Source organism: Pteropus medius, unplaced genomic scaffold, assembly GCF_902729225.1.
Source record: "Pteropus medius unplaced genomic scaffold, Ma_sr-lr_union100, whole genome shotgun sequence".
Lineage (NCBI taxonomy): Eukaryota > Metazoa > Chordata > Mammalia > Chiroptera > Pteropodidae > Pteropus > Pteropus medius.
This window is the reverse complement of record NW_024352784.1, coordinates 1,267,125-1,294,331: the sequence shown is the minus strand read 5'-3', so window position 1 is coordinate 1,294,331 and position 27,207 is coordinate 1,267,125. Positions and strand designations below refer to the sequence as shown.

Sequence of the window (27,207 nt, the reverse complement as noted above, 5' to 3'; positions counted from 1 at the left end):
CTGCGGGAACATATTCTAGATCTAGTACTTTTAATGAAAGATCACAGGACTGACTGAGGATTCAGGAGGACCCCTTAGGCTGAATGATATTTCATCAGATACTTTCCCCCCAAACGTTCTTGTGTTTGAAAGAACAATGAGATGTATTACTAGCCTGAGTGCACTCTGACTCCTTCCATGGAAGAATTATATATTGTATCCTGAAAAAGATAAAAGTTAATGTTTTATAAGTGATTAATATGTGTTGTACGACTGTCTGTATGTGTACATATACATATATATGCATATAAATGCATACATATATATTTGTATATATGTACAGATATAAACATATGGGCAATTTATATGTGTTTACATATATATACATATATAAATTAAATCTTCACAATAACCTGCTGAAAACCTTTAAAACAAAGTGTGACATAAATATTGCTATTTCTATAGATGGTAAAAATAAAAAGAGTCCAAAAAGACCGTTAGCTTTTTTCTCTCAGTAACCCTGTATTCTGTCAGGCAAGGTAAATTTGAAAGGTGTGATCTTAGTGACCATCCAATACTAGCTATAAAAATAAAACTAGATATAAAACATGTCTTAAAATTTTTATCGATCACATTTCTGAATAATACAGACATGTGAAATTGAAATATACTGTTTATGGATGAGGGAGGAAATAAATGTTGACAAAGTAGATGTTAAGCGACAGAGAACAGATGCCCTCTTCAACTTTGATTGACCACCGACTTGATGCTAAGCCCTGTGCTATGCATTGAAGACTCACGGGCGCAGTAAATCGATCTCTGTAAGCCAATCAATACATTCCTTAAAATTGTAAAATGAACGTGAAAAACTAAACTATTTTTAATGCCAGGCTGAGTTGGCTTCTTAAATGGATATGCTTAGCATGTGGTGAAGAAAAATCATGTTATCGTGCTTGAGTCATTTATTGAAAATTAGACAATATACTTTGTTTTATCAGATGCCACCGCAATAACTTAATGCTTTCTCATTACAAATCAGGGGTTCATGGTCCTTCAGTAAAAGGGAGAGAGAGTAATTTACTGATTAATATTTCTCTGTATTATCAAAGAATGTGAATAGAAGCAAGAGAGATGTTGGGTGAAAAGTCGGCCTAGGAGATACAGCATTAGGGTAGGCTGTATATGTGTGTGTACATACAAACATACATATATAAGCATAGGTATAGACATAGGTATGAAATAAATGGATGAAAGTGTCTCCCATCCTCCCCCAGTTTCTATTTTCAAATACGAGCTAGCTAAATTTCTTATTTTCTGAGGTGGTATTTGGGCTTCAAGAATGACTGCCCCTTTATCTCTTAATCCCACTGCAGTTCAGTACACTAATCATTGTACAGTATAGTTTTACTACTTTTGCATTAATTTTTATTGTTTTCAATATTCCAATCCCTCATTTTATGTGGTTGAAATGATTGAACCCTATATTTTGAGTTAAAGCTTACAATTTATAATACTCAAATGGTCAACCTATTAGGCCTCTATTTATGTTGGTGTGGGACTCTTTAAAATAATATAATGTTGAGACGCTTAAGTCTATGAATCTAATTACATAAATCAATTGTTTAACTATTTAACGTACAGCTGGAATTGTTGGAATTTTTTTTTTTTGAATGGGCTTTTGATGCTTCAGAGAGTGGAGAAAATATCAACTTGGAGCACACCTACATAGATCTATGCCAGAGCCATGTGTGAGTGAAATGTAGTTATGGAGGGGATGCTTGTAGTGAGTAGGGCTTCATAAGGATATTAGTCATGGGGGAGAGGAGTCTATGTAGTAGAAAGAAACACAGTAATGTGGTACATATGTACAATAAAATATTACTCAGCCATAAGATGAAATACTGCCATTTGTGACAACATAGATGGATCTTAAGATTATGCTAAACAAAATAAGTCAGAGAGAAAAAGTTGAGAACTATATGATTTTACTCATATGTGGGATATAAAACTGAAAGCAACAAATGAACAAGACAAACAAACAGAAATTCACAGACACAGACAACAGTTTAATGTTTACCAGAGAAAGTAGAAGGGGGTAGATAAGGGTAATATATGGTGATGCAAGAAGAGGTGGTTTGAGTGGTAAGCACACAATGCAAACACATGATGTATTATTGAATTGTAACAGCAATCCTATATAATTTTGTTACCAAGTTCACCCCAATAAATGTAATTTAAAAATTATAGAAATAAAAAATAAAATGAAATAAAAAGATGGAGGTAGAAGGGAAGGAAAACAAATTTTGCAAGTTTGCTTCTGACTTTACTGGTACTCTCTGGGACACTAGTGATTTTTTTAAATTTAGTTTTTGTCTTGACTGTAGCATTATCACCCACAGTTACCTAACTTATAGATCTAGATCTCCTTGTAACATTATTTTATAATACTACTGATGGAATAGTCTGACTGAATCATTAACACATGCACAGAGATGTGTGGTAATGCAAATAGTGTACTTCTAGGGCCACATAGAATTGAATTTAAATACTGGCTAAGTCATATGTTGGCTGCATGACCATTAAAAGTTCCAGAATTTGAGTTCAGTTTTACTTATAAAATAAGTAAAAATGAACACCAATTAAACATATCAGTCAACTCTGAAGTTAGTATTTTAAGATGGTTGCTTCATAAACCAGATATATTTTCATTCCAATAATAGAAAATCAGGGTACTTACAGATTGTCACTATTAAGACGAAACTAATTGTTGCTTAAAAAAGTTTAATTATTTTACTTTAAGTTTTTAATCTACTGCACAGAGAATGAACTGATTTAAGGGTATCCAAAGAGGCTAAGACTTAACTTCTTATACTGAGCACATGGTATCTCTTGGTAATTTTCACTTCGAATCTGTCATTTTTATCAGGGGCAGGCAGTTTAACATAGTAATGGACACTTGGGCTTAGAAACAGAGTATCATTGCCCCATCATCAATGTAACATCTTTGTTATATAGGGAAGGGAGTTAAAAATCTCTGAGTTTCAGATTCTTAATCTATACCCAGCATAGCACCTGATATATAATGAATATTTAGTAAATTCAATGGAAAAAAATCATGCATATATGTATGTGTAAGTACATACATACATTAACTACTAAACATGTTTAAGCACTGAGCTTTGTTATTAACTGCTGGAATATAAATGCAACACATCTAAGCATAACCTTCAGACCCGCATGTCAAAGAAAAATGACCACTGCATAAACATATTCTAAAAGGAAAAACATATACAAATATTTGTACTCTTTGAAGAGGACCCATTCAACAAAAGAGCACAATTACATACTACAGTTGCAATCAAGTTCAAAGTTTAATCCATGTCAAAAACTTCATAGTTCAGGGTTGATGAAAATGCAAGGTAATTAAGTTGTAGTATAAATAAGCAGTTTCTACAGTTTCCTGCCTTTTTCATTTTCTGGTGTCTTTTTCTACATGTCTTCATTGAACATGACTCGACTTACTTACCTATATTTTCTAGGATCCTGAAGATATTTATTTAACTGGTCGAATGGAGAAAAAAAAAAGAAAACAGATGCCCAAAACACAAATAGGAACCAGGAACTCCCTATATATATCTCCTTTTAAGTATCTCTCAGGCCCAACATCTTCGGCCCCCAGAAGATTAAATTTTATTCCTCTCATGGGAAGAAATGGCCTAGAGCTAGTTCTGGTACTTAGTCCTCAGGGAGAAGTGCCATTGCTTTCGCTCACTCTACAATTTGTTTTCATGGTTTGCACTCTCAGACACATACTTAGATGTCAGAGACTCATACTACTGCAGTGACATCCTGTTTCCATGGAGGCATCTGCAAATACAAGTTGTGAATGCCACATGTGGAAGAAATGTAAGCTTCTTAGAAGGCACCTAAAACTGGATTCTGTCATCTTATTTCTTTTGAAATTTTCAGTGTCATTAGGTATCCCTCTCTCCATTGGTCAGATAATCAACATCAGAGGGGTTCAGAAATGCCATCAGCTACAATAGAGATCCCTTTCATCCTTGGAAGGACATTTTAAAGAGGGTTCCAGATGGAGGAAAAACAAATAAAGACAACTTCTATTATACCAATGTGATTCAAAACTGACTCCATGCAGATGAACAAGATTTGTGGAGAAAGGGATGTTTTCTCATTAACTTTTCTCAAGTGGAGCCTTGCAAATATTCATTCTTTGCTGATAGCAAGGACTTCCTGAAAAACCTTTTCACCTGTATGACTATGACTTTCCTATAAATGTGATCACTGACCATCTGCTGACCTTGATTGGATGATCAATGCTAGACAATTACACACACCTCCCAGTAGTTACCTAGACATCTTTGTCCTCACTGGAAGAAGGCAGCTGTATGTTATTCTTTAAGTGTGAGTGCTATATGGAAAGACAGACACTAACTGTTCCCTGCATTTCAAATGCTTTTCATCCAAAGATCTTGAAACCATACATAATGATTAATTCAATAGCCGCTTATATTGGTTTTGGATAGATATAAAAAAAAGCAACATTACTTATCTGCTTATCCTTGGAAACAAATTAAGAGAACCAAAATATAGTAGAGGAAAAGAGATTGGTGAAGACAGCGAGAAATTAAGTGACAGTAGAAATTGGTCTGTTATCTGATTGTTTGATGATGACCAGAAGAAAGAATAGGATTCATGGGTGGAGGCTCTAGGCTCTATTCCTAACTTGCTCAGATATTTACAAATTTTGGGATTCTACAGCCCTGCTTTTCTCATCACCTTAAAGAGTTATGCGTTATTGCTTTGTGTAAATAATGATTTCAGATACATATTGTTTTCTTGAAATAATTATGCTTTCCTCCTTTGATAAAAAAAAGTTTTGGTAGATAATACTTTTAGATACATCTAATAAGCAGGAGGTCAGTAAACTTTTACTGGGTTCAAACCCATCTCCAGTAATATCTTACACTGATGGATTAATTATTACCCATGACCTTCAATACATTCAGTCTCTCTTACAGATATCTATATTCCATTACCTGAAATCCTTGGGGCACAGTTTTTAGAAAAATTGTTTTTCTAAGATTTTAGAAATGTTACATGGTCATATTTTTGATATTAGATAACAATATCAATGGGATCTTGCTGAGAGCCTCATAACCAAATAGATTGATATTATTTCTATGGACATGTGAATATTTAACTATGCAGGATAAACAGAAATGAAAAATATCCTCACGTCAGTTCATATCAGGTTTTGTCTCCCCCTAGGTCAGGGTGTGCAGCTGAAAGCTTCAGGTTTCAAAATTCTATGAATTTCAAGAGAATGAATAAGGATTGTGGCTCTGTCACTGAAATAATGGTAGTAATTTCTTAGGGCCTTGACTTTAAATTGAAGATGTTGAACTGGTTTGAATTTCTGCTGTAATTCTGCATTAATATTTAAGATTATCCAAGCTGACCCTACACAGCTGTTTTATAGGCAAGAAAGATTCCTGAATGCTTGTACCTCAGCCAGAATGTGAGAGAGAAAAGTTCTAATGAAAGCCTTGATCTTACCACAGGGCTTAAGGAGGGAAAGACTAGAAAAGAATCTCCTGTTTTCCACCTATTCATCCCTCCCACCCTCCCCCTGAACCTCTGGTTACACTTGATCTTTGTATGATTTTTAATTTTGTCTTTTCCAGAATGTCATATAGTTAAAATCATATAATTATGTATCCTTCTCAGGATCCTTTCACCTAGCAATATGTCTTTTCACAGTTTGATAGCTCTCTCTATTTTAAATCCAAGAATAACATCACATTGTATGAATATACTCAGCTTGTTTATTCATTCGTCTTAGTTAAATGATGAATTATTTATAATTATTTATAATTTTTTTCAATTCTAAATAATTCTTCTGTAAACTTTCATGTGTGTATCATTGTGTGGACATGAGTTTTCAACTAAATTAGACAAAATATTTAGAAACTCAATTGCTGGATTACATGGTAGGACAACGTTTAGTTTTGTGAGAAACTCAAAACTCTTTTCCAGAGTGATTGTACTATTTTGCATTCCCACCAACAATGCTTGAGATTCCCCATCACTCCATATCCTCACCAGTAGCTGATATTGTTGTTGTTTTGGATTTTAGCCATTCTAATAGATGCGTAGTGATATTTAATTGTTTTAGTTTAGGATTTCCTAATGACAAATTATATTGAGCATCTTTTCATATGATTGGTGCTATATGTACATCTTTTTTGGTGAAGTGTCTGTTCAGATCTTTTGTCCAGTTTTTAACTGACAACTGAGTTGTTTATGTTCTTATTATTAAGTTTTAAAGGTCTTTGTATGTTTTAGATATAAATCTTTTATATATGTATATTGCAAATATTTTTTACCAGTCGATATGTATTTTGCAAATATTTTTTACCAGTCGAATGCTTGTCCTTTCATTCTCTTAACTTACTTGAAATTACATATGTTATCTATTATCTATCTCATATATTTATTTGGAGGTACTTGGTGAATACTATCAATCTGCATTTGTGTCCTTAGTTCAAGGAAAAGTCTTGTAAAAAATTTCTAATAAATTTGTAATTTATTTTTCCTGTAATTTTTCTTCTATAATTTTATCCTATACTTTTCTCTTCCCTGTTTTTCTAGAACTTTTATGAATGAGACTTTTTTCCCCCAGTCCTCATATTTAATGCTTTGGGTTTTTGTTCCGCTTTGTAAAATCTATCTCCTGAGACTTCTATTGGTTTTTCTTTAACTCTCTCATATTGTTGTTAATTTTAAAAAATATTTTACATCATCTAATTGTTTCTTATTAATAGTATTCTGTTCTTATATCAAGGATCTAATGTTATCAAGTATTTAATTAGGGGGAGTATTATTTATAGACTTGTTTTCTTTTTTAGTTTTATTCTCCCCTCTGAATTTCTCTGCTCCAACCAGTTCACTTTCTACTATAAAATTTATTCTAGATATGTGATTTTCGTATTGGTGGATTTAATCACATCCCTGATAATCTTTGATTGTCCATTTATATTTCACGGAGAGGGATGAATAATCTAGTAGATATTTTTATGAACATGAGGGGATTTATTATCTGATCACTTACTTTGTAGGCTGATGAGAAAAAGCCTACCCAATTCACTGAGGGATTACTCAAATGCCAGTATCCGTTTGTCTTTTCTTTAGAGACAGTTTTTACAGAGAATAATCCTATAATCTCCTAACTGTGGAATAGCGATCTGTTTAGTATATTAGGAGATGAATGGAAAAATGCTTTCCATGAGCTTCGGCATTCGATATGTATTATTCTATATAATCCCTCTCTTTTACATATGACACCTCAGTCCTAGAATCTTTTGTACCTAATATCTCATATGTGGATCGTCTTTATTTCAACTACTATAGTAACCAATCATTTTGCAAAAATTCATAAGAAGTGGGTTTCTGGGTACTTAATTAGGAAATCTCACATATATATTTACCTTTTCTACCATTCTCAGTCACATCCTAGTGTTTTCCAGGATTGTTCTGTGCATATCAGTTTTCTTCTCCTTAGAATCCTCTTCTGTAGGCACCTAGATTACAGACTTATCTATCCTGTTTTGTCTTCTGAGAATACTATATAAGATTCGTATGTTTATAAAATTAGATATCATTCCCTCTTACAATTTCTCTGCGTGTACACCTACAGTGTTAGTAGATTATAGGTAGAAGCATAAATAAAAACGCATTTTCAAACTGCCAGGTTTAACTGTAAATTGACACTTTTGTATTTCTTAAATTTGTATTTTATTATTAAATGAAGCAAAGAAAGATACATAATAATGATACAGCTTGATTAATTGGCACAAAATTACAAAAGCTTATAATCAGCACTGACCAAAAGAGAATACACTACCAGCGTCCTCAAAACGAAAACTAATATAGATTCTGATTCAGTGGGCTGGACTGGAGATCAAGATTATGCTTTTCTTGTAAGCTCTCAGATGGTGCTGAGGCTGCAAAACCAGAAACCACACTTTTAGTAGAAAAGCTTTAAGACACCGATTCCTACTGCACAGGAGAGTTCTTGGCTCAGTTGGTATTGTTTTTGAAATCCGTGAGTCCCTCTAGAACGTGGATCTCTTTTATTTTCATCATCTAGAGGTCTCTATTCATGACTCTAATGGACTCTCTTTTTTTCAAATAGTGGTCAGAGATATTCTAGAAAACAAAGACACAGCCTCAGGTAGAAAATCTTTTAAGACTATTTAATAATAACTTTTGATAGACCTGGGGAAAATAGTAAGCATAGTGCACAGGGAGCACCTGCTTGTGGATTTATTATGAGCAGATTATTTTTACTAAAAATATGTTTCCTCACTTATAAAAATCACTGATCCCACCCATTCTGGACCTTAGCTTTTTTGAGGCGAGAGCAAAATGAATCCAGTCGAGCCTAGACTTTCTGATTACCCGCATCCTACTTCTGTCATCTTACTCCAACCAATGTCCCTTAGTTTCCTTCTTATGAAACTGCTTTTAAAGGAGAAGTGTACAATGACATGATAGTCTACCTACAACAAAAGCAAAAAGAAGAGAACTTACATATCCCTAAATTTACTGTGGGTACTTTAGTATGTTTTCCATCCAAGCTGGAGAGCAGCCTTACAGGCCTTGTAATGAAGTCTGGTGAACGCCTACAAGACTACTGTTTCTCACTGGCTCTCCAGGTCACTACACTGACAACAGCCCCAGGGCTTCATTCACGAAGAACAGATTTCTTAATCCATAAAGCTGGAATCTATGGAAGAATATCTCTACCTAGTTTCTCAAAATGCTTCAAAGTGCTAAATGGTATTTTTAAAACTTGTGAGAGGTCTATCTATTCTCAATGTGAAAACTTGAGCTGATGACTGAAATGGCCTTTCCTCTGTAGGAAGAAATTTAGTTACTTTGTAAGTTATGTCTGTAAGACAGAGGCCTTTATAAAACAAACAATCCAAAGTACGAACTTTCCAAACATGTCTGTTTCTATGCAAAACCCAGTAATCATAGGAAATTTACTTTCATCAGATTCCTTGACTCATCTTACTTCCTTTGGCTATCCTCCCTCTATTTGGTCATGGATTTTAAAAATTCTGATGTCCTTCATAAGTCTCATCATCGTAGTATAATTTTATAATAAACTTTTTTCTGAGAATACACCAGATAGCATCACGTTAATTTTTCGCTATGTTCGTTTATATTCTATAGAATGCCATAATCTGAGGTACAGATGCTCATAGTAAATATTTTCAAATGTACTCTCCCACTACCCACATAAAACATTACTCCCAGACCAACCACTCAGGAGTGTTAGACATATAACTCTATTCTTTTAACTCAACTTAAGTTCATGTTGGTTTTTCCATAATGCCCGGCCAGCGGAAAATGTATCTGCTATTGCAGAGGTCCCTGTTTTCCCAAGATTGAGTCAATTCTGAGATGAGGTCATTCTGCAGTGTTAAGGCATTGAAGGGAAGCTAGTGTGGCCATTGAGCAACACCTGCCCATGGATCTCCATTAGATACCTACCTGACTTCTGCAGATTCAGCAGGTAACTTCTGTTTTAATTTTCAAACAAGGCCAAACAAATCTTGTCAGACTGGCCATGTTCCAGTCTGCCAATATAGACCATACAGATAGATACTTAAAATCATTAGGACACATAGTCCATAGTTAAGATGACATTCATATTAACCTAATGAGTTATAGCTATTTTGGATATGTAGCAAGAGAATGAATCACAGTGAAATCAGCAATTAAACATCGTTGTATTTCATCCATATTTTCAACCCTATCGTGTACTCTTAAGCTGTGGTAGCTTTGGCAGAAAGTAGACCAGATCTTCACTGATATCAGAAAATTCACTCTCTTCTCCTTCTAATTTACCCCCTACTCTACCCCAGGAGTCCTAATTTATCATCCTAGGGATAATTTTGCATTCTCCTTTCCGGCCATGATACTTTATCCACGAATTATTCCCTTGCTTAAGTCACTAGAAATTAAAGCTGTTATTTTTGCTTTCTAGACTGAGTCAATAAACAGACTAGCTAATTGAAGTACAAAAATAAAGAAAAAAGGCATAAACACAGATTTTATATGTTAGTTTTAAATACATACATATAGATTTATATCTGAAACTATTAAGAAATACTTGCTTTCTTGGTGTAAAATCACTCCGCTGCATTAATCTGTTGAGTGTTAATACTTTCCACCTTAGGTACCTAAAAGGTTACAGGAAGATTAAGCCAATTATTTTCTCTTTATCCTTACACACACCTGATTCTTTTCTTTCTTGAACTCAGAATCAGTCATAAGCATACAGTTTCATCTGTTCAAAACATTTCTCTGTTTGGATTTAAAAGGAAAGGGTTCAGAACAAAGTCGACTTCCAATGGACTCCACATACAAAATATAATAACAAGTAAGGATTCCAGCTTAAAGTAAACATGGTAAAAGTTGAATTTCAAGTCATATTTCATTATATGTCCTATATCTATATTCTATATCTCCACTGTCCAATAGAATGTCCAATATTTAAATATAAATTAACTGCCACTAACCAGAATTTAGAAAGGTGTCGCCCAGTCGTTCTACATACATTTCAAGTGTTCGGTAGCCATATGTAGCTATTGTTCTATAGTGATCTATATCATCCTACATTATAGAGCATTTCTATCGTTTTAGAAAATATTCTATTGGACAATGCTGGCCCATATAATTATTACAACATTCCCAGGAGTTTGGAATTGTTCCTATTTTGAAGACTAATTCACTGAATCTCAGAGAATTAAAGAAACTACAAGTTATCTGCTTTTAAACCTGGAAGCCCCAGGACTTGAATTTAGCTTTGTTTTACTGGAAATAAAATGCTTCAAAATCTATTTTGGACACATTAACTACTTTTATACTTTTTTGAAATACATCATACTTATGGAACAATCTACATATATCTTATTTTACACACATCAACAGTTGGTAGGGTTTATGAAATTTTTCCAATGGAGTCTCCCACCTCTAGCCCTAAGAACAACTCGCTTCCAGGACATAGGTTAAAATGAGATGTATTTGTAGGTGAGTCTCTGATGAGATCGAAAGTGTTTTGTTTTGTTTTGTTTTAAATCAAGAATCAAGGACTCAGGGTAAAACTCTAATTCTAGTAAAATTTATTGCTGTATTGATTTTTGTATACTTATTATTAATGATTCTTTTTGTTTGTCAAAAGACCTAAGTATATCAGTATATTTTCAGAGAAAAAACTCTGAGCATTCTGCTACGAATCTGTTGAGTCTTGACACTATAGATGATGGGGTTCATCAAAGGTGGGAAAAGGATGTAAATGTTGCCCATGAGGACATGGACCATGGGAGAGAGATGCTTGCCAAAGCGGTGCACCATTGTTAAGCTAATGATAGGGATGTAGAACACGAGGACAGCACAGATGTGGGAGATGCAGGTCTGAAGTGACTTATGCTGCTCCTCCTGAGAGGCAATTGCCAGGACTGACTTAAGAATCAGGATGTAGGAGAAAAGGATAAGAACAGCATCCAACAATAATGTGCAAATGACCAGCATCAGGGCATAGTAGCTGTTGAATCGAATGTCTGAGCAGGCTAGGCGGAGAAGGTCCTGGTGCAGGCAGAAAGAGTGAGAGAGGATGTGGGGACGGCAGTAATTTAAGAACTTTAGGCGAATGATGACTGGAGGTATGAGTAAAGTACTCCTGCATAAGATTGCCACTCCGATTTTCATGACTTTGTCATTAGTTAGGATGGAGGAGTAGCGTAGTGGGTGGCAAATGGCAACGTAGCGGTCAAAAGCCATGGCGAGAAGGACAGAGGACTCCATGAAGGACAGACCGTGGATGAAATAGGACTGGGCAATGCAGGCATCCAGGCTGACTTCCTGGCTGAGCCCCCACAGGATCCCCAGCACTGTGTGCACAGTTGACAGCCCCATGCACAGGTCAGTGAGGGCCAGCATGGCCAGGAAGTAGAACATGGGCTGGTGCAGGCTCGGCTCAGTCCTGATCACGTGCAGCACCATGCAGTTTCCCAGAAGCACCATGGCATAAATAGTGGAGAAAGGAATGGAGAGCCAAGGGTATTGCTGCTCCAGGCCTGAAAATCCAGTAAGAAGGAAGGATGAGGAATTCATGGTAGGGCTTACTGAAGCAATCATTCTGAAACTAAAATACACTCTCCAGGTAGCAAGAGTATATATTTCAAAGGAAATGCTTTGATTTCGGATGAGTTAGATAGAATCGTGAAATAAACAAAACTATGCTAAAAGTTAACTAACTACAAAATGTAGCCAATCAACTCTGTTCTTTAGAGGCATATTACATACAAGAATATGGTCTTGTCCTGATGGGAGTTAAGAGCCATTATTCATCCACTGGCCAGGTGAAGAGCGACCCCTCGAAGCCACATGTTAAAACAAATAGACTAGAGTAGAAAGTGAGTTTTCAGAAAGGATATGTTGTCTGGGACATTTTTCCAGGGATGCTGGTGAGATGCTGGACCTGTAAAATTGAGAGCTAAAGTTCTCAAAATCCTTATTATTCTCCCCCTGGCCCCAATGCAATTCATTAAGCATTTAAAGTGAAGGATAAACTTTGAGCTTGACTATCATAACTTCATTTAAGTAGTCACTTCATACCCATCATTTTTTTGTGTGCTGTCTGTCTCCAAGTGTATTTTTCATCCAAATAGTACTTAGTAAAGATGTTCCTGTTTTACCCCACTCCAAATGACATAGCCAACAATTACTCTTCCTTCCTTGGCAAAAGGCAGAGGGGAACATTTATTCATGAGGCCTTTGGTGAATGATTTCCCACAGGAGTGCTATCCCCCTGAGATGTTTGACTCATCTCTGCCCTTGTGGCACAGAAACTCAGATTAAAGACCTGCACCTTCTGACATTAGCCCAGTGTTTTCTGTGCAGTTTTTCATCCATTCAATTGGCCAATCGAGTGTTCATTTAATATGCACTTATAGAAGGGATCGAGCAGTTGTCTTCTCTTCCTTAGAATGTGCCATTCTAAAGCTGAGAAGGCTAATGTCAAATGCTAAGTCTAGATTTTTAAAAATCCTCATTGCAGCAGAATTGATTGGCTTCTTAGTCTCTTGCCTTGAGTTCTGGCCTATGATTCATCACAAAAGATTGAAAAGTTTTTGTAATATAGGCAGGTGTTCAAGAGTCTATACTGGCTTTCGTGTTTAATTATTCCAACATGTTAAAGTAGCTTTAGATTCTGGCTCCCTTTAATGACCTGTTATTCATCTTAGTCATACTAACCCACCAGGCAGCTCCTCAGGCTGATCTCTGAATTTACCTTTTGCCCCTGTCAGCATTAGATAATTTAGCTCACTATTTTAAAAACATCTTTTCATCCAACGCTTAGAGTTTCCCTGCTCTTTGAAGAAAAACTTGTCAGTCTTTGAACACGTTTCTTCTTTTATTTCTCAAAATTGTCATTTTTCCTCATTCATGAGATTTTAAGATGTTCTTTCACAAGGAGGAGGAAGAGGTTGGGAAGCTTCTCTTGTGAAACAGTATTGAATTTTTCCTCTGGATTTCAACCATCGCTTTTCAGGAAGCCCTTTAACTAAAACATGTACTGCACATATTTATTATTTTGGTAACATATTTATTTTTATAAAATGTATTCAACTTATAATTTGGCATTCATTAGCCTACTTATTTGACTAATGTCCCTGTTACACACTGAATTGTAAGTGCCCAAAGAGTGAGGACAGCGTCAGCTTTAACTCACTAGTATAGCCTAAAATTTTCACCTCTAAGTAATTATTTCTCCTCTGAGCGTGGACTCATGGACTCAGCTGCCTACTAGATATCTCCACCTGGGAATGTAATCTAAAAATTAAAATTATGACAATAAAATATTTAGTTTTCCTCAGAAATCTATTCTCTCTCCATTTTCTCCTAATATCATAAAATAACTCCACCAATTACAAAATTGTTTAAAGAAAACTCTTAAGAGTTATTCATAGTTCCTCAATTTTCTTCCCTCTCCTTTTCAAATCATTCATCAAATTCTATTTTTTACATCCTAAAAACATACTCCGAATCTGCTCACTTTTCACCCAACACACTGTCGATATCTTGGTTCATAACATTGTCACCTGTTCTTTGGCTGTTATAATAATTTAATAGCTAGTTTTATTGTTTTTGCACTTGCTCCCTAAAAATGTATTCTCCCCAGGGAAACCAGACTGCTTTTCTACAAACATCTACTAGATTGCATAAGTCCCTGTTGAAAAAAAGTCTAATGGACTCTCATTACTCTTATAATAAAATATCATCTTCAGAAGTCATCCTAGACCTGGCCCACCTACGTCACCCACATCGTAGACCACTGTTGCCTTCACTCCCTAATCTCTAAGCATCTCTCTCTTCCTCAAAGCTAATTAAGACTATTCCTATCTCAGGACTTTTGTCCTTGATCTTCTCTCTGCTTAGAATTATTTACTTCAAGTATTGCACAAAAGTTCCTTTCCTCATTCAGGTTTCAATTCAATGTTGCTTCTTCAGAGGGATATTTGTTACCTCACCATCATTTTTTTCTTCCATCCTCTCAAATTAGTTACTGTCATTGCAATATTGATTTGTATTTAAGCACTTAAAATATGCTCGTTGTCTATTAGATCTACTGGGAGCTCTAGAACCGTGTCTGGTTTTGCTCATTACTATGCAAATTGCGGTTTAGCATAGAGTGGCTATTTATTAAATAATTGCTGAATTAATGAAGTAATCTGAGTTAAAAATAGTGAAATTACAGAGGTATACAAACAAGATAAATGCAAATACATTGTAAAAATGCCATGAGATCTAAACCCTCATACAATAATGTATACATCTGATCCTTGCTGGTCATGTGCTTACCAATCTTGTATCATCATATATAAGGTTTCTATGACATATAAAACAGGTGCTGCCCTAGGAATTCATGCTGACCTTGGGCACAGCACTCAAAACTCAAATATGATTCCTATCATACCCAACCTGACCCAGGCATATAGGCAAGGCCCTGCGATTGATGACAAAATAACCAAACATTCTGTAGATATAGGCACATATATTAAAAGCATATATTTTCATTCAGACTTCTTTAAACTAGCCACAAATGTTAATGGTGGCTTCACAGAGAATATCAGTCTTTGAGCAATACAAGAGAAATAAATGTAGAGATTTTTTAAAATTTTATTTATTTAAATTTATTCAAGTATACAGTACATTGTTTAGACATCTATATAGTTCATAAAACGATCTCTCCATTTGCTCCCTCCCCCACCTGGCCCTCCACCTAGCCATTATATTAATGCTAACTGCATTTCCTACGCTGTGCTCCCCATCCTTGTGACCATCTATCAACTACTAATTTGTACTTCTTTAACACTTCACCTCATTCTCTTGTCCCCCAACCCTCCTCCCCTCTGTTCGTCACCAAATTGTCCACTATATCTGTGAGTCTGTTTTTGATTAGTTTGTTCTTTTTGTTCCTTAAATTCTGCATATAAGTGAAATCATATGGTATTTATCTTTCTCTGTTTGACTTATTTCACTTAGCATAATAACCTCTAGGTCCATCCATGTTGTTACAAGTGGTAGGATGATTTTATTTTTTTTAATGGCTAAGTAATATTCCTTTGTGTATATGAACCATAACTTCTTTATCCAATCATCTGTTGATGGGCATTTATGTTGCTTCCACATCTTGGCTATTGTAAATTGTGCTACCATGAATGTTGGGGTGCATAGGTCTTTATAAATTATTTTTTTGGTTTTCTTTGGATTAATACCCAGAAGCGCAATTGCTGGGTCAAAAGGTATATCCATTTTTAATTTTTGAGAAACTTCCAGGCTTTTTTCTATAGCAGCTGTACCAATTTGCAATCCCACCAAGAATGTATGAGGGTTCCCTTTTCTCCACATCCTCTCCAACACTTGTTCTTTTGTAATTTATTGATGATAGTCATTCTGACAGGTGTGAGGTGATATCTCATTGTGGTTTTATTGCATTTCTCTGATGGTTAGCGACCTTGAGCATCTTTTCATATGTCTAATAGCCATCTGTATTTCCTCTTTGGAGAAGTATCTGTTCAGACCTTCTGCCCATTTTTTAATTGGATTGTTTGCTGTTTAGTGGTTGAGTTGTATAAGTACTTTAAATCTTTAATCCATTTTGAGTCTATTCTTGTATACAGTGTAAGAAGGTAGTCCAGCTTGGTTTTTTGTTTTGTTTTGTTTTGTTTTTTTGGTGTTTTTTTTTTGCATATATCCGTCCAATTTTCCCAACACCATTTATTGAAGAGATTATCTTTACTCCATTGTATATTCTTACCTACTTTGTCATATATTAAGTGAGCATGTAGGCATGGATTTATTTCTAGCCTCTCTATTCTGTTCCATTGATCAATGTATCTGTTTTTATTCCAGTACCATGCTGTTTTGATTACTATAGCCTTGTAGTATAGTTTGATATCAGGTAGTGTGATACCTCCAACTTTGGTCTTCGTTCTCAATATTGCTGTGGCTATTTGGGGTCTGTTTTCTCCTGTTGTTTCATTTGTGGCATGTTCCTTTGTTTTCTCATTTTATTAGCCTCTTTGTATTCCTGTCTATGTGTCAGGAATATTTGTTTCATCTATCAGCCTTGGCCAGATGGCCTAATGAGGTAGGTGTCCTGTTCGGCCCAGTGGCTCACTCTCCTTGATTGCCTATGCTGGGGGCTCTAGACGTGCTCTTTGTGTGGGTTGTGTATGATCTTCTGTTTTCGCCAAGCCTTTATTGTTGTTAGTAGATCAGTGGATGGGATTAACACTGAGGCTGATTTATTGTGGTAACTGGCTGCACCCACAGGGTAGAGTTGCTGTGTGAGAGTGACCCCACTGAGTGAGATTTGCCCTAGCAAGTTTGTGTACTTGTTGCAATCACCCTTTGTGTATGTCACTAATGAGACTAGTCAGGAGTTGCTCCATTGTGGTCTGGTGCCAGCCTCCAGATGCGTTGGTTTTGTGGCCCCTTGGGAGGGCCTCCCCCATAGGCTAAGGTCGGCTACTGCTTTTGATTGCTCAAGACTACCGGGTGAGAACTACAAAGCGATCCACAGATGGTTGTTGCCTATGCTGGATCTATAGGTATTGGAAGAGACAATGCTGTAGGTCGGTTATCCCCCGTCTCTGACCTATGGCAGTTTAGCAGAGGGACTAATGCTCCTCAAGGCTTGACACTGCCTATCAGTTGCCTGTAAGTCTGTGAAACTGGATGAGCCTCTGGGTGATATGCAATGTTGGGTGGCTCAGGCAGGGACTCTGGGAGTCTCTTGGATCTATTGAGTAAATTTCCCCCTGCCACTGCAATGTCAATTTACGTGCCCTCGCTATCTCTGTGGCTCGTTGTACAAGTTTCCACTCGTAGCAAGGTCAGTTGCTGCCCACTCTGGGCTTAAATGTGCTACCCCAAGACAGGGGCAGCTGTTTATCAACGTACAACAGGCACTTTGTGTATTGGATGCAGCAGGAGCTCAGGGAGTCAAGGCTCATCAGGCCAATACAGACTCCTGCAATTCCCTCAAGAGCTATTGCAGATCATACAAGCAGCAGTAGTTTTTTCACAACTGTTTTCCTCAAAATGCACTCAATGTGCTGGTCAAGGTCTATTACCTGCACTGACTGCACAACTCCACAGACAAGTAGGGCACAAGAGGCTGCTTGTCAATGGGCTGTAGGCACTTTGTGGTTCAGGCAAAGCGAGATCTCAGAGAGACAATGTCCATCCAATGTAACTTCTGTGCCTGGGCATTCTCTCTGTAGTCACAGATCACAGTGAGGCCAGGGGCAGTCTGAGGTGGTCCCACAGACCCCTGCACTCTCTAGACACAATATTGCAACTCTTGAAGGCAGACAGATCTGCCAGCCTCTGATTTCAGTGCAGTGCCTGCCCTGAGATAGCCAAAGTTTGTTGCCTGTGTGGATTGGGAGTTCAAGGAAAGGGAGGGACTGGGCTGTGGCAGTTCACTGACAATGGGCCGCCGGGGGCAATTTGTGGGTAGTGTGGGGTGGAGACTCAGAGAGATAATGGCAGTCAGATCAATACAGCCTATCTTGCTGCAAATTTGGTAACTGTTCACGAGTTCCCACATAAGTACCAGATCACAGCAAGACCAGCTACTGTCTGGCACCGGCTCACAGGTCCCCAAGATCCACCCAAGTTCATGTTGGCAACGTGATCTGCCTGATGCTCACAGTGCTGGTAGCCTGCTGTGAATGCTTGGCCCTGAATCTCAGCAGGGTTTGACAGTCATCCAACAACAAATGCCCTGGGCATTTTGCAGATTGGGTGGGGCTTGCTGATCCCCCTCTGACTAGCACTTCCTAATGGCTCTGTGGGAGGAGTCTGCACAGTCAAGCTGGTTGGTCTGTAGATTGCCTGATAAGGGAGCTGAAATAAGGCACAATGGTGGCTGCCCTTCCAGCCTCATTCTGGACCAGATAGTGCAAGCTTTCTCCGAATGAATTTATGCAAGCATCTGACCCACCGCTGGTGTCCAGGGTGAGTGTCCACAGGTCAGAAAGCCTGTGCGTGTGTCCTTCAGAGGGACATCTAGGGATTCAGTTTCCTTCTATCTCACCCTGATAGCAGGAATCCCCTCTGGTTTCTACAGTCAGAGTTATTGGAATCTCCTCTTCCCTGGGCTGGGACCCTGTGCTGGGGAGCCCCCAGATGAGACCTGGACCCCTCTCTCTTTCAGGAGAGATTCCGCAGCCTCGCTCTCTCTCCCGGTGATCCTCCTCCACCCACAGGTATGGGTCCTGCCCAACTGGCAACTTTTCCCCTCCTACCGGCTCAATGTGGCTCCTTTATATTATCAGACATACATATGTGTTACTATCAGCTAGACTTAACGTAATTCTCCATGATGATTGTTTTATAATTTGGTTGTAATCTCAATGTGGACCTGGGAGGAGACTAACCCTACTTTTACCTAGTCCACTACCTTCCTCCTCCTCTCTGGAGATTTTTTTAAAAATCTTACTTTGAGAGGTGGGATGAAAATCAGGAGATGATAGAGTTGATGAGACCAATAAATGGAGATTGCAAGAAGAAAGTGTTCATATATGTTAGATGCACTATACACTCCATCTGTACTAAAACAAAACAAAACAAAACAAAACAAAACAAAATCATTTCCCCTAACACCATGCTGTGTTATGCCATCTCAGAATTAGTATGCAAAATAATTCTATCTGAATTTCTAGCAACTGGAACAATGTCTGGCATAAAATAAATAATTAGGATGAGCAGTAGTGAATTTGAGACTGAGGCAGTAATAGGATTATGGTATTCCTTCTGTGAGCTCTGTCTGGAATTCTGGAATGTTGATTTAGAAAGCGCATCTATGATCAAATTAAACAAATCATGCTTTCAGGAGACTCTTCTTACCCTTTCCTATTCGAACTGACCTACATGTCCAGGCATCTGTCTTTTTGTCTATTCTTTGGAAATGATCCCTTATGTGATGGCTAGCTGCCTTTTTCAGATTAGGTAGGTAATGACCAATAGTTCTTGCTTTACCCTAAAGGCATAGAGGAAGTGTTGGGTCTAAAAGTCAGTGTCTTTATAATTTTATTGAATAGAAAACATAGTGGGTTTTTTTTGCCAGGACAGTGAAGGTTTTTGCTTGTTCTTCCACATAATTATTTAATAACACCCACACACAATCTGCTTTGAACAGTAAATTATAATCACTCTTTGATAGATATTTCCTCTAATGGTCCCATGTGGGCACCAGCAGGGGGCAGAAGCAGTCCATTGATTTTCCCCTTTCTTCACAGATGCATAAAGCAACTAGTAGCATTGAGGCCAAGCCCTTTAGGGTCTTGACATGGCTAAAGAGATAAGAACCTTCTATAAGGCTAATCCAAAGAACTGTGTGTTCAGATGTTCTGAATATACTATCATTGGAGACAATTTATTGGCAACAAACCCAAAGAAGGCTTAAAATTCAAGCTTACAAGAAGGGTTATGATTATTAACTTTGTGAATGATCTCTTTATTTTTTATCTATTCTTTAATATGTATCTTATATATTTATATATTTAGATTATATATCATGTCTATAAATAATAATGCCATCATGACTGAAATATTGAAACACTATTATACATAATTTAGCAGCATGATAAAACTTATATTAGACAGTGTATCTGTTTAACTGTAGCCATCTGGATATTTAAGAAATTTCCATTAGGATTTGTGTGATTTTATTAAGCTATGACATAAATAATCTGTCTCAAAGGACTTTTATGTTTTATATTAATACTTTCCCTATATTTAAGAAAATGTGAGACAATTTACATAAGAAACAGAAGTAATAACACTGAATGACAAACACCGAATGAAAGGTGAAAATCAAGCAGAAAAGTGCAAACAAACAGGCAGCCGACTCCATATTTAATTATACTAAATATGTATTTAAATATTTGAATGTAAATACTTAAATGTTGCACATATTTAAAATTGTCCTCAGAAAATTACAGAATAGGCCATGACAATCTAATTCAGTACCCTATTCTCAAGATACAGAAACTTGTCGGCACTCTCTAAGAAACTGAGTACCAAAATCCAGATTGCTAGACTCAGGTCTAATTGTTCTCCAAGGTATTTCTCTGACTTCAGTGAAGCCATCTATAATCTCCATCTCTATCATTTCTCTCATTTTCTGATTCTCACATAGTGGAGAAGAATAGCTTTGCCAGCAGTAAAAAGCATTTTCATATCAAGTCAGTAGGATCTTCAGAAAGAGACCTAGAAAACTTCTGGATAGTATATTGAACTATATTTAAATCCAGAACCAAGATTTATTTATGGAAATTTACATGCCATGATCATCTTTACCCACTTGATAGAAATGTTACTAATAATGAAATTTTGAATTCATATACTGGCAAGTAAATTCCAGCTCCAGCCTCCTCTACAACAGGAGCATATGAGGAAAATCAAATTTGCCTGCTTTATCCCCAATTAAGAGAGCAGTACTTTGCCAAGAGTGGAGTCTAGGCCCAAATAATTATTATCACAGAAGTAATGTGCCCCCAGAGCATAGGACAGAGAGATGTTATAGACAATGGAATCCAGGATGACTAACAGAAAGAAAGCTCCAAGTGACCATCCGAGTTTCCTCCACAATAGGTGGGAACCCAAATCCCCAAGGACAAAAAGGGGTGATGAAATGGCTTCTAGGGCATCCTTAGATAACGTGACTTGCCTGCTAGCCTGACTGATGACAGATGGAGATGGAGATCTTGACTGCAATACCTTATGCAAAGAGTAATGCTGGCCATGATCTTAGGGTGGTAAGTTTGCTGAGGGGCAAAAAACAACACACCCAATGAAACTGCAACCTAAACTGGATAATAGAGAACTGGGAATATAGTCACAGTATCTTAGGGAAAGGAAGTAGGTACTCAAAAGAATTCACCAAGATGTTACTCCAGCATATGTTGTTTCTCATGAGAGAGAAAAGATGGTGGAATACAAATGGATAGATTTGCCTATACATGGGCTTACATGGGGCTATGGGTGACTAACATGGCCCTTTCCCTTTCCTGACCGAGATTCATTTGTTCTGATAGATGGGAGGCTTCCCTTGCTGTGGCCTTTGGTAATGGATTTTCAGATTGTGTGAGAATAGATCATTTCTTATGCATGTGAATCAAAATTTAGTGTTTATTGACCATTGCTAAATTGTGAAATTGTAGCAGATGTACAATTTTAATTTTTTAGATTCCTAGAATTCCTATATCTTTAAATTTCTAGAGTGCCCCAGAGGTGATAAAGGTTCATTATCTGAGACATCAGAGCTAGGCATTTTTGGAAATCAGAGTGTCTCAGGTTTTATGGCCTTACACATTGGGTATGAACCACTCATGTCACTTAGATTGGAAGTGATAATTATTTTTAAAAATCTGTTGTTCTAGAATGGGGACTTAGTGTTATGTAGTGAAGATAGCATTGACTTTGGAATTAGAAGAACCTTGATTCTGCCACTCAGTACCTGTGTGATTGCATTACCTTATACACATGATTTTGGGAATTTACCTTTCCCAAAATCATGTGTATAATGTGGCATAACAACTCAGAAAGCACAGAATCTACCCAGAAGCCACCTTCTCTTTATGAAAGGCTCTGCCTTTCCCTTCTCTTGGTATTTTTGCTACTCTTTTTTATTTCTTCCCTCTTCTCCATAGAGTTAAGACTATCTGTCTAGATTTAGGTGCAAAAGCTGATTTGGTGGTGAAATTTCAAACCTATTTCATTAAAGCCATTTACATATATGAGAATACCTCAGTCCATAGACATTCCTTGAAAGCCATTTTCCATTGTTTAATTTTGTTTTTAAATTTTTTAAGTACAACATTTATATAGAAATATACACAATCATAAGTGCATAGCTCAATTAACAATTACAAAAAGAACATGCCCATGTAATAACAATTCAGACAAGGAATTAAAAAAGTAAAATATCCTGGAAGAACCCCCACATGCTACCTCTTTGTCATTAGCCTCATTCTCCCCAAGGTTAACCACTTCCTGATCTGTCTTATTTTATCTATCATGATTGATCCTTTGCTCCTCTTTTTAAAAGTGATATGAATTGAATATTACCATGGTCTTTATGTCTTATTTATTCAACAAAATATTTATGAATATATAGCATTCATGTTGTTGCTATAAATGTAGTTGATTATTTTTCAGAATAGTATTTAGGATAGTATTTCATTTTGTGTATTTACTACTATTGATGGGCATTTCAGTACTTTCTAGCTTTTGACTATAATGAATAATCCTGTTATGAAGATTCTTATACATTTTCTCTGTACATACACACACACACACACACACACACACACACACACACGAATTTCTGGAAATTGCTGGGTCATAGAGTATGTGCGTGTTCATCCCTAGAACACACTACTGAACAGTCTATTTTTGCATTGAGGAAACTGAGTTCCAGCAAGATTGAATTGTCCATGATGACATCCTAGAACAATAACCAGTGCACATGTTGTTGCCTATACTTGATTAAAAATTATATGAGAACAATCGTAAGAGGGAAGTTGGCCCCAATAAGAACAAAATGAGAGAAATACCAAAACGTGGGCACCTAAGTGGACCTACATTTCCTCTCAAGGTGATTGTCTCAGAAATATCTGATTAACCTTTGGAGGAGGCTGTAAATATTTCAGTAAGGTAGGAGAGCTCTTCCTCCGAGACTGTCAGATCATTTTTTTTCCCCCACAGCTGGTTCTAACATGTAAAGTGAGAGGAAGAGGAAGACTGCTTATTATAAATCTTCTTTTGTTTCAGTCTATTTCTAGTAGATAATGAAATCAATGCCCAGAATACCTTCCAAATTGTAATCTTTCTTCTCTCTTCCTTCCCAACTACTTTTTCTTTTTAGGCATTTTCATTATCTTTTATTTCTTCCCTTTTCCCCATGGAGTCAAGGCTGCCTAACCCTTGTTTAGGTGCAAAAGCTGATATTATCGTGATGTTTAAAACTTAATCCTACATCCAGAATGAGTAGGCAGATAGAGAACAGAGGAGAGAGGAGGAGCACCTGTCACGACTCAATGTCTCCTACTTCTCCTCCGTGCTGGGCACGCTGTTTTGGCAGGTCCTCAACTTAGGACTTATTGGAGACTGAGAAAGTCAACTCTCTTATGCATTTTACTCCCTCACTAACAAAGCTGACTTTTCTCATTTTCCCGTTCCAGTAATTCCTCCATGAAATTCTTTCTTTATGATAGTTTTTAATCTTTTCAGTGCCCTCTGGTTTAGTTTCACAGATAGGACTTGAGTTATTATAAAGATTTTAAATTAATATTAATGATTCAGGAAAGAGAAGACAGAGAGGCTACAGGGAATGTCATACCAACTTACTTCCAGGCCAGATGAAACTTTTAGCAATTTTGCTAATTATCTTTGCAAGGAAAGAATAGTCATCTTTTATTTGAGAGTAGTTCAGGTAGAATCCTATAAATCCCTGCCTCTCTCTCAACCTTACCTCCCACCCCCCACCACCACCCCAGAATACTTCTTGGCTTCCAAGACCCTTTCAGTGGATGTTTCCTTTGTTTTGTTGCAAACTGGGTTTTATCTGGACCAATGACTCTGTGGAATCACCAACATAAGAGAAAGTCAATCCAAAGTCCGAGTCTGGTCTGTCTTCCTCAGACCAGATCTTTGGGTGAATGTTGTTTCACAACTTGAGACATTATGAAGGACCCAAAAGTCCTTTGGAGAACCTGTCTCTAGGCTCTGCAGGAGTTTTAGGTTTCTATTAGAGTATATTGGCACCAGTGCTTTTATGCTCTTATTATCCGTTTTGGAAATATTCATCTACAAAAAAATATAAAATATTGGATGACCTATGCATCAGGCAACTGACTCACATTTTTATATTGATTACTGATGTCTTCGTCTCTTTGTTTTTGTTTTGTTTTGTTTCAACAGGGCTGTTTTCAAACCTCTTTCTATCTTCAATTATTTTTTCACCTATGATTTGATTTCCTAGTTTTCAAATATTTGACTTAAAAAATGAAAGACTTTTTTCTTGGTTTGTCGATTCTAGATGAGTATTGCAATTCAGTTTTCTTCTAGACCTGCCTCCTGCCATCTTTGCTGCCTTGATGTTGCTCAGGTTCATTAAAAACAAGGCTCCAGGGTACAGAGCAGAAAAAACACAGCAGAGTGAGAGACCTCCCCAGATCTCTCCCCTTGAAACAACAGTAAGTTGAACATCTAAATCTCAACAAAAAACACTCAAACTGCACACCAGCACGTCTGGGAGTAGAATCTGCGCATAAGAGCTACTACGGGTCAGAACCCCGGGGATCAGGAGGTGGACTGGGAGATAAAGAAGCTGCCTCTCACAGCTGACAGAGTTCCCTGTAGGAGAATGGGGAGGGGTGAGGGCACGACAACATCCTTGATCAGCCTGCCTGGAAGTGCCAGAACTTATACACAGCAGGCAGCAGGGCCTAGTCATCAGGACAGAAAGCACAGAAGTGTTAAGGGACCGCAGAGAAACAACAGCTGATTTTTACCGGCCTCAATTGCAAAACTAAGGCTAAACTGCAGCCCCCAAATCCCAACACAGAGGGCCCTTACCCTACACTCCAAGACAGAATACTGTGGAGCCCCAGGGGAATCTGAGCAAACGTTACCAAAGCTGTTGCTAACACTGATGGGGATTGAAACTGAGGGTAGTGAGCGTGATAAAATATCTATTAGAAAATAAAAACACATTTTTAAAGCTTTATATAAAGCAGGAATGCAAGAGGCTTAATGCCACCTACAGGAAACCAAAAGGAAAGTGCCTTCTTTGCAAGAGGCTAAAGAGAGACCTTTATATAATAAATCTTATTTCTGAAAAAAAAAAAAAAGTCAGAATACATTTCCATTAATTCCCAGGCAGAGAATAGTCCATTAAACACCATTAACAACCAAGGCGACAAGGCATCTCAGAAAGAAAGAGAAAAATCTCCAGAAAATAAGCTTATGGACATAGAAATATGCAAGTTAAATGACAGAGAATTCAGGATGGTAATTCTGAAAAAACTGAATGAGGTCCAAAACAACTCAAATCAACAATTCCAGGAATTAGAAAAACACCTAGATGGGCAGAGCAAGGAGACTGAAACCCTCAAAAAGAACCAAATAGAACTTCTGGAGATGAAGAACACACTGCAAGAGTTGAAAAATGAAATAGCAAGCTTGGGAAATAAAGTCAATCAAATGGAGGAAAGGATCAGTGATATCAAAGACTGAAATCTAGAAGTAAATCAGAAGGAAGAAGAGAGAAACTGAAGAATGAAAAATAATGAAAGAGAAATTTAAGAACTAGCTGATACCATCAGAAGAGAAAACAAGAATAATGGGCATCACCAAAGGCGAGGAAAAGGAGCAGGGACTAGAAAGCATTTTCAGACAAATAGTGGATGAGAATTTCCCAAATCAAAGGAATGAGTTGGAGCTTGGAATTCAAGAAATCAGCAGAACACCCAATTATCTCAACCCAAAAGGCCTTCACAAACATATTGTATTAAAGCTATCAAAAATCAACGACAAAGATAGATTTCTCAGAGCAGCCAGGGAAAGAAGATGGTAACTTATAAAGGAAAACACATTAGATTCTCATCGAACCTCTCAGTGCAGACCTTACAAGCCAGAAAGGAATGGAATCAATATTTAAACTATTAAGTGAAAGGAACTACCAGCCTAGAATAATGTATCCAGCTAAGCTCTCCTTTAGATATGAAGGAGAAATAAAGACCTATCCAGGCATACAAAAATTGAGGGAATTCTCCACTACAAGGCCTGCACTACAGGAAATACTAAAAGGAGTCAGTTCACCTAAAACAAAATGACAAAAAAAACCCACAAAAAACACAAAAAACGTAATTAAGAGTAAACTATCAGGCAAATAGAAGCAGAGGAGTGCAACCCTTACTAAGAACAGTGCATTATAAACTTAAATAATAAGAAGAGAATTGTTATAACAAGATAGTAATGAACATTCAGCACAAATAGAAACAAATTGAGATAGCAATGACTGAAGTGGGGGGGTAGAGATTCAAAGATACAGATTCACAAAGGGGAACAGAAATAAGGTATGTGCAGAAGAAAATGGACGACTGTATATATATATATATATATATAACTATCTTTTATATATTCATAATGGTAACCACAGTCAAAGATTCAGAACCGAAGTATATAATACAAAATAAGAAGGACCAGTAGGAAAACCCACAAAAGCCAACCAAAATAAAACTAAAACAGAAACACAAGGACAAGGAAGCAATGGAAATACCGAGCTACCAGAAAGCAAAAGATAAAATGGCTATTAAAAGACCTCATAGTTCAATAATCAACCTAAATGTAAATGGACTGAACTCACCAATAAAAAGGCACAGAGTTGCAGAATGGATCAAAAAACAAAACCCAACCATATGCTGCCTTTAAGAGACACATCTCAGTTCCAAAGACAAATATAGACTCAAAGTGAAAGGGTGGAAAATGATATTTCAAGCAAATGGCATTCAGAGAAAATCAGGAGTAGCAGTACTAATATCAGACAAA

At 37.0% G+C, this 27,207-nt stretch overlaps 1 protein-coding gene across 1 annotated transcript; it reads right to left on the bottom strand.

The window, feature by feature from the left end:
* Positions 1-11,265: 11,265 nt before the first annotated feature.
* LOC120590477 (olfactory receptor 51V1-like) lies at positions 11,266-18,270 on the bottom strand. Its single transcript, XM_039848291.1, has 2 exons — positions 18,203-18,270; positions 11,266-12,265 (listed from the first exon to the last, which is right to left on the bottom strand). The coding sequence occupies exons 1-2, from the start codon at positions 18,268-18,270 to the stop codon at positions 11,266-11,268; spliced, it is 1,068 nt and encodes a 355-aa protein (XP_039704225.1).
* Positions 18,271-27,207: the final 8,937 nt, after the last annotated feature.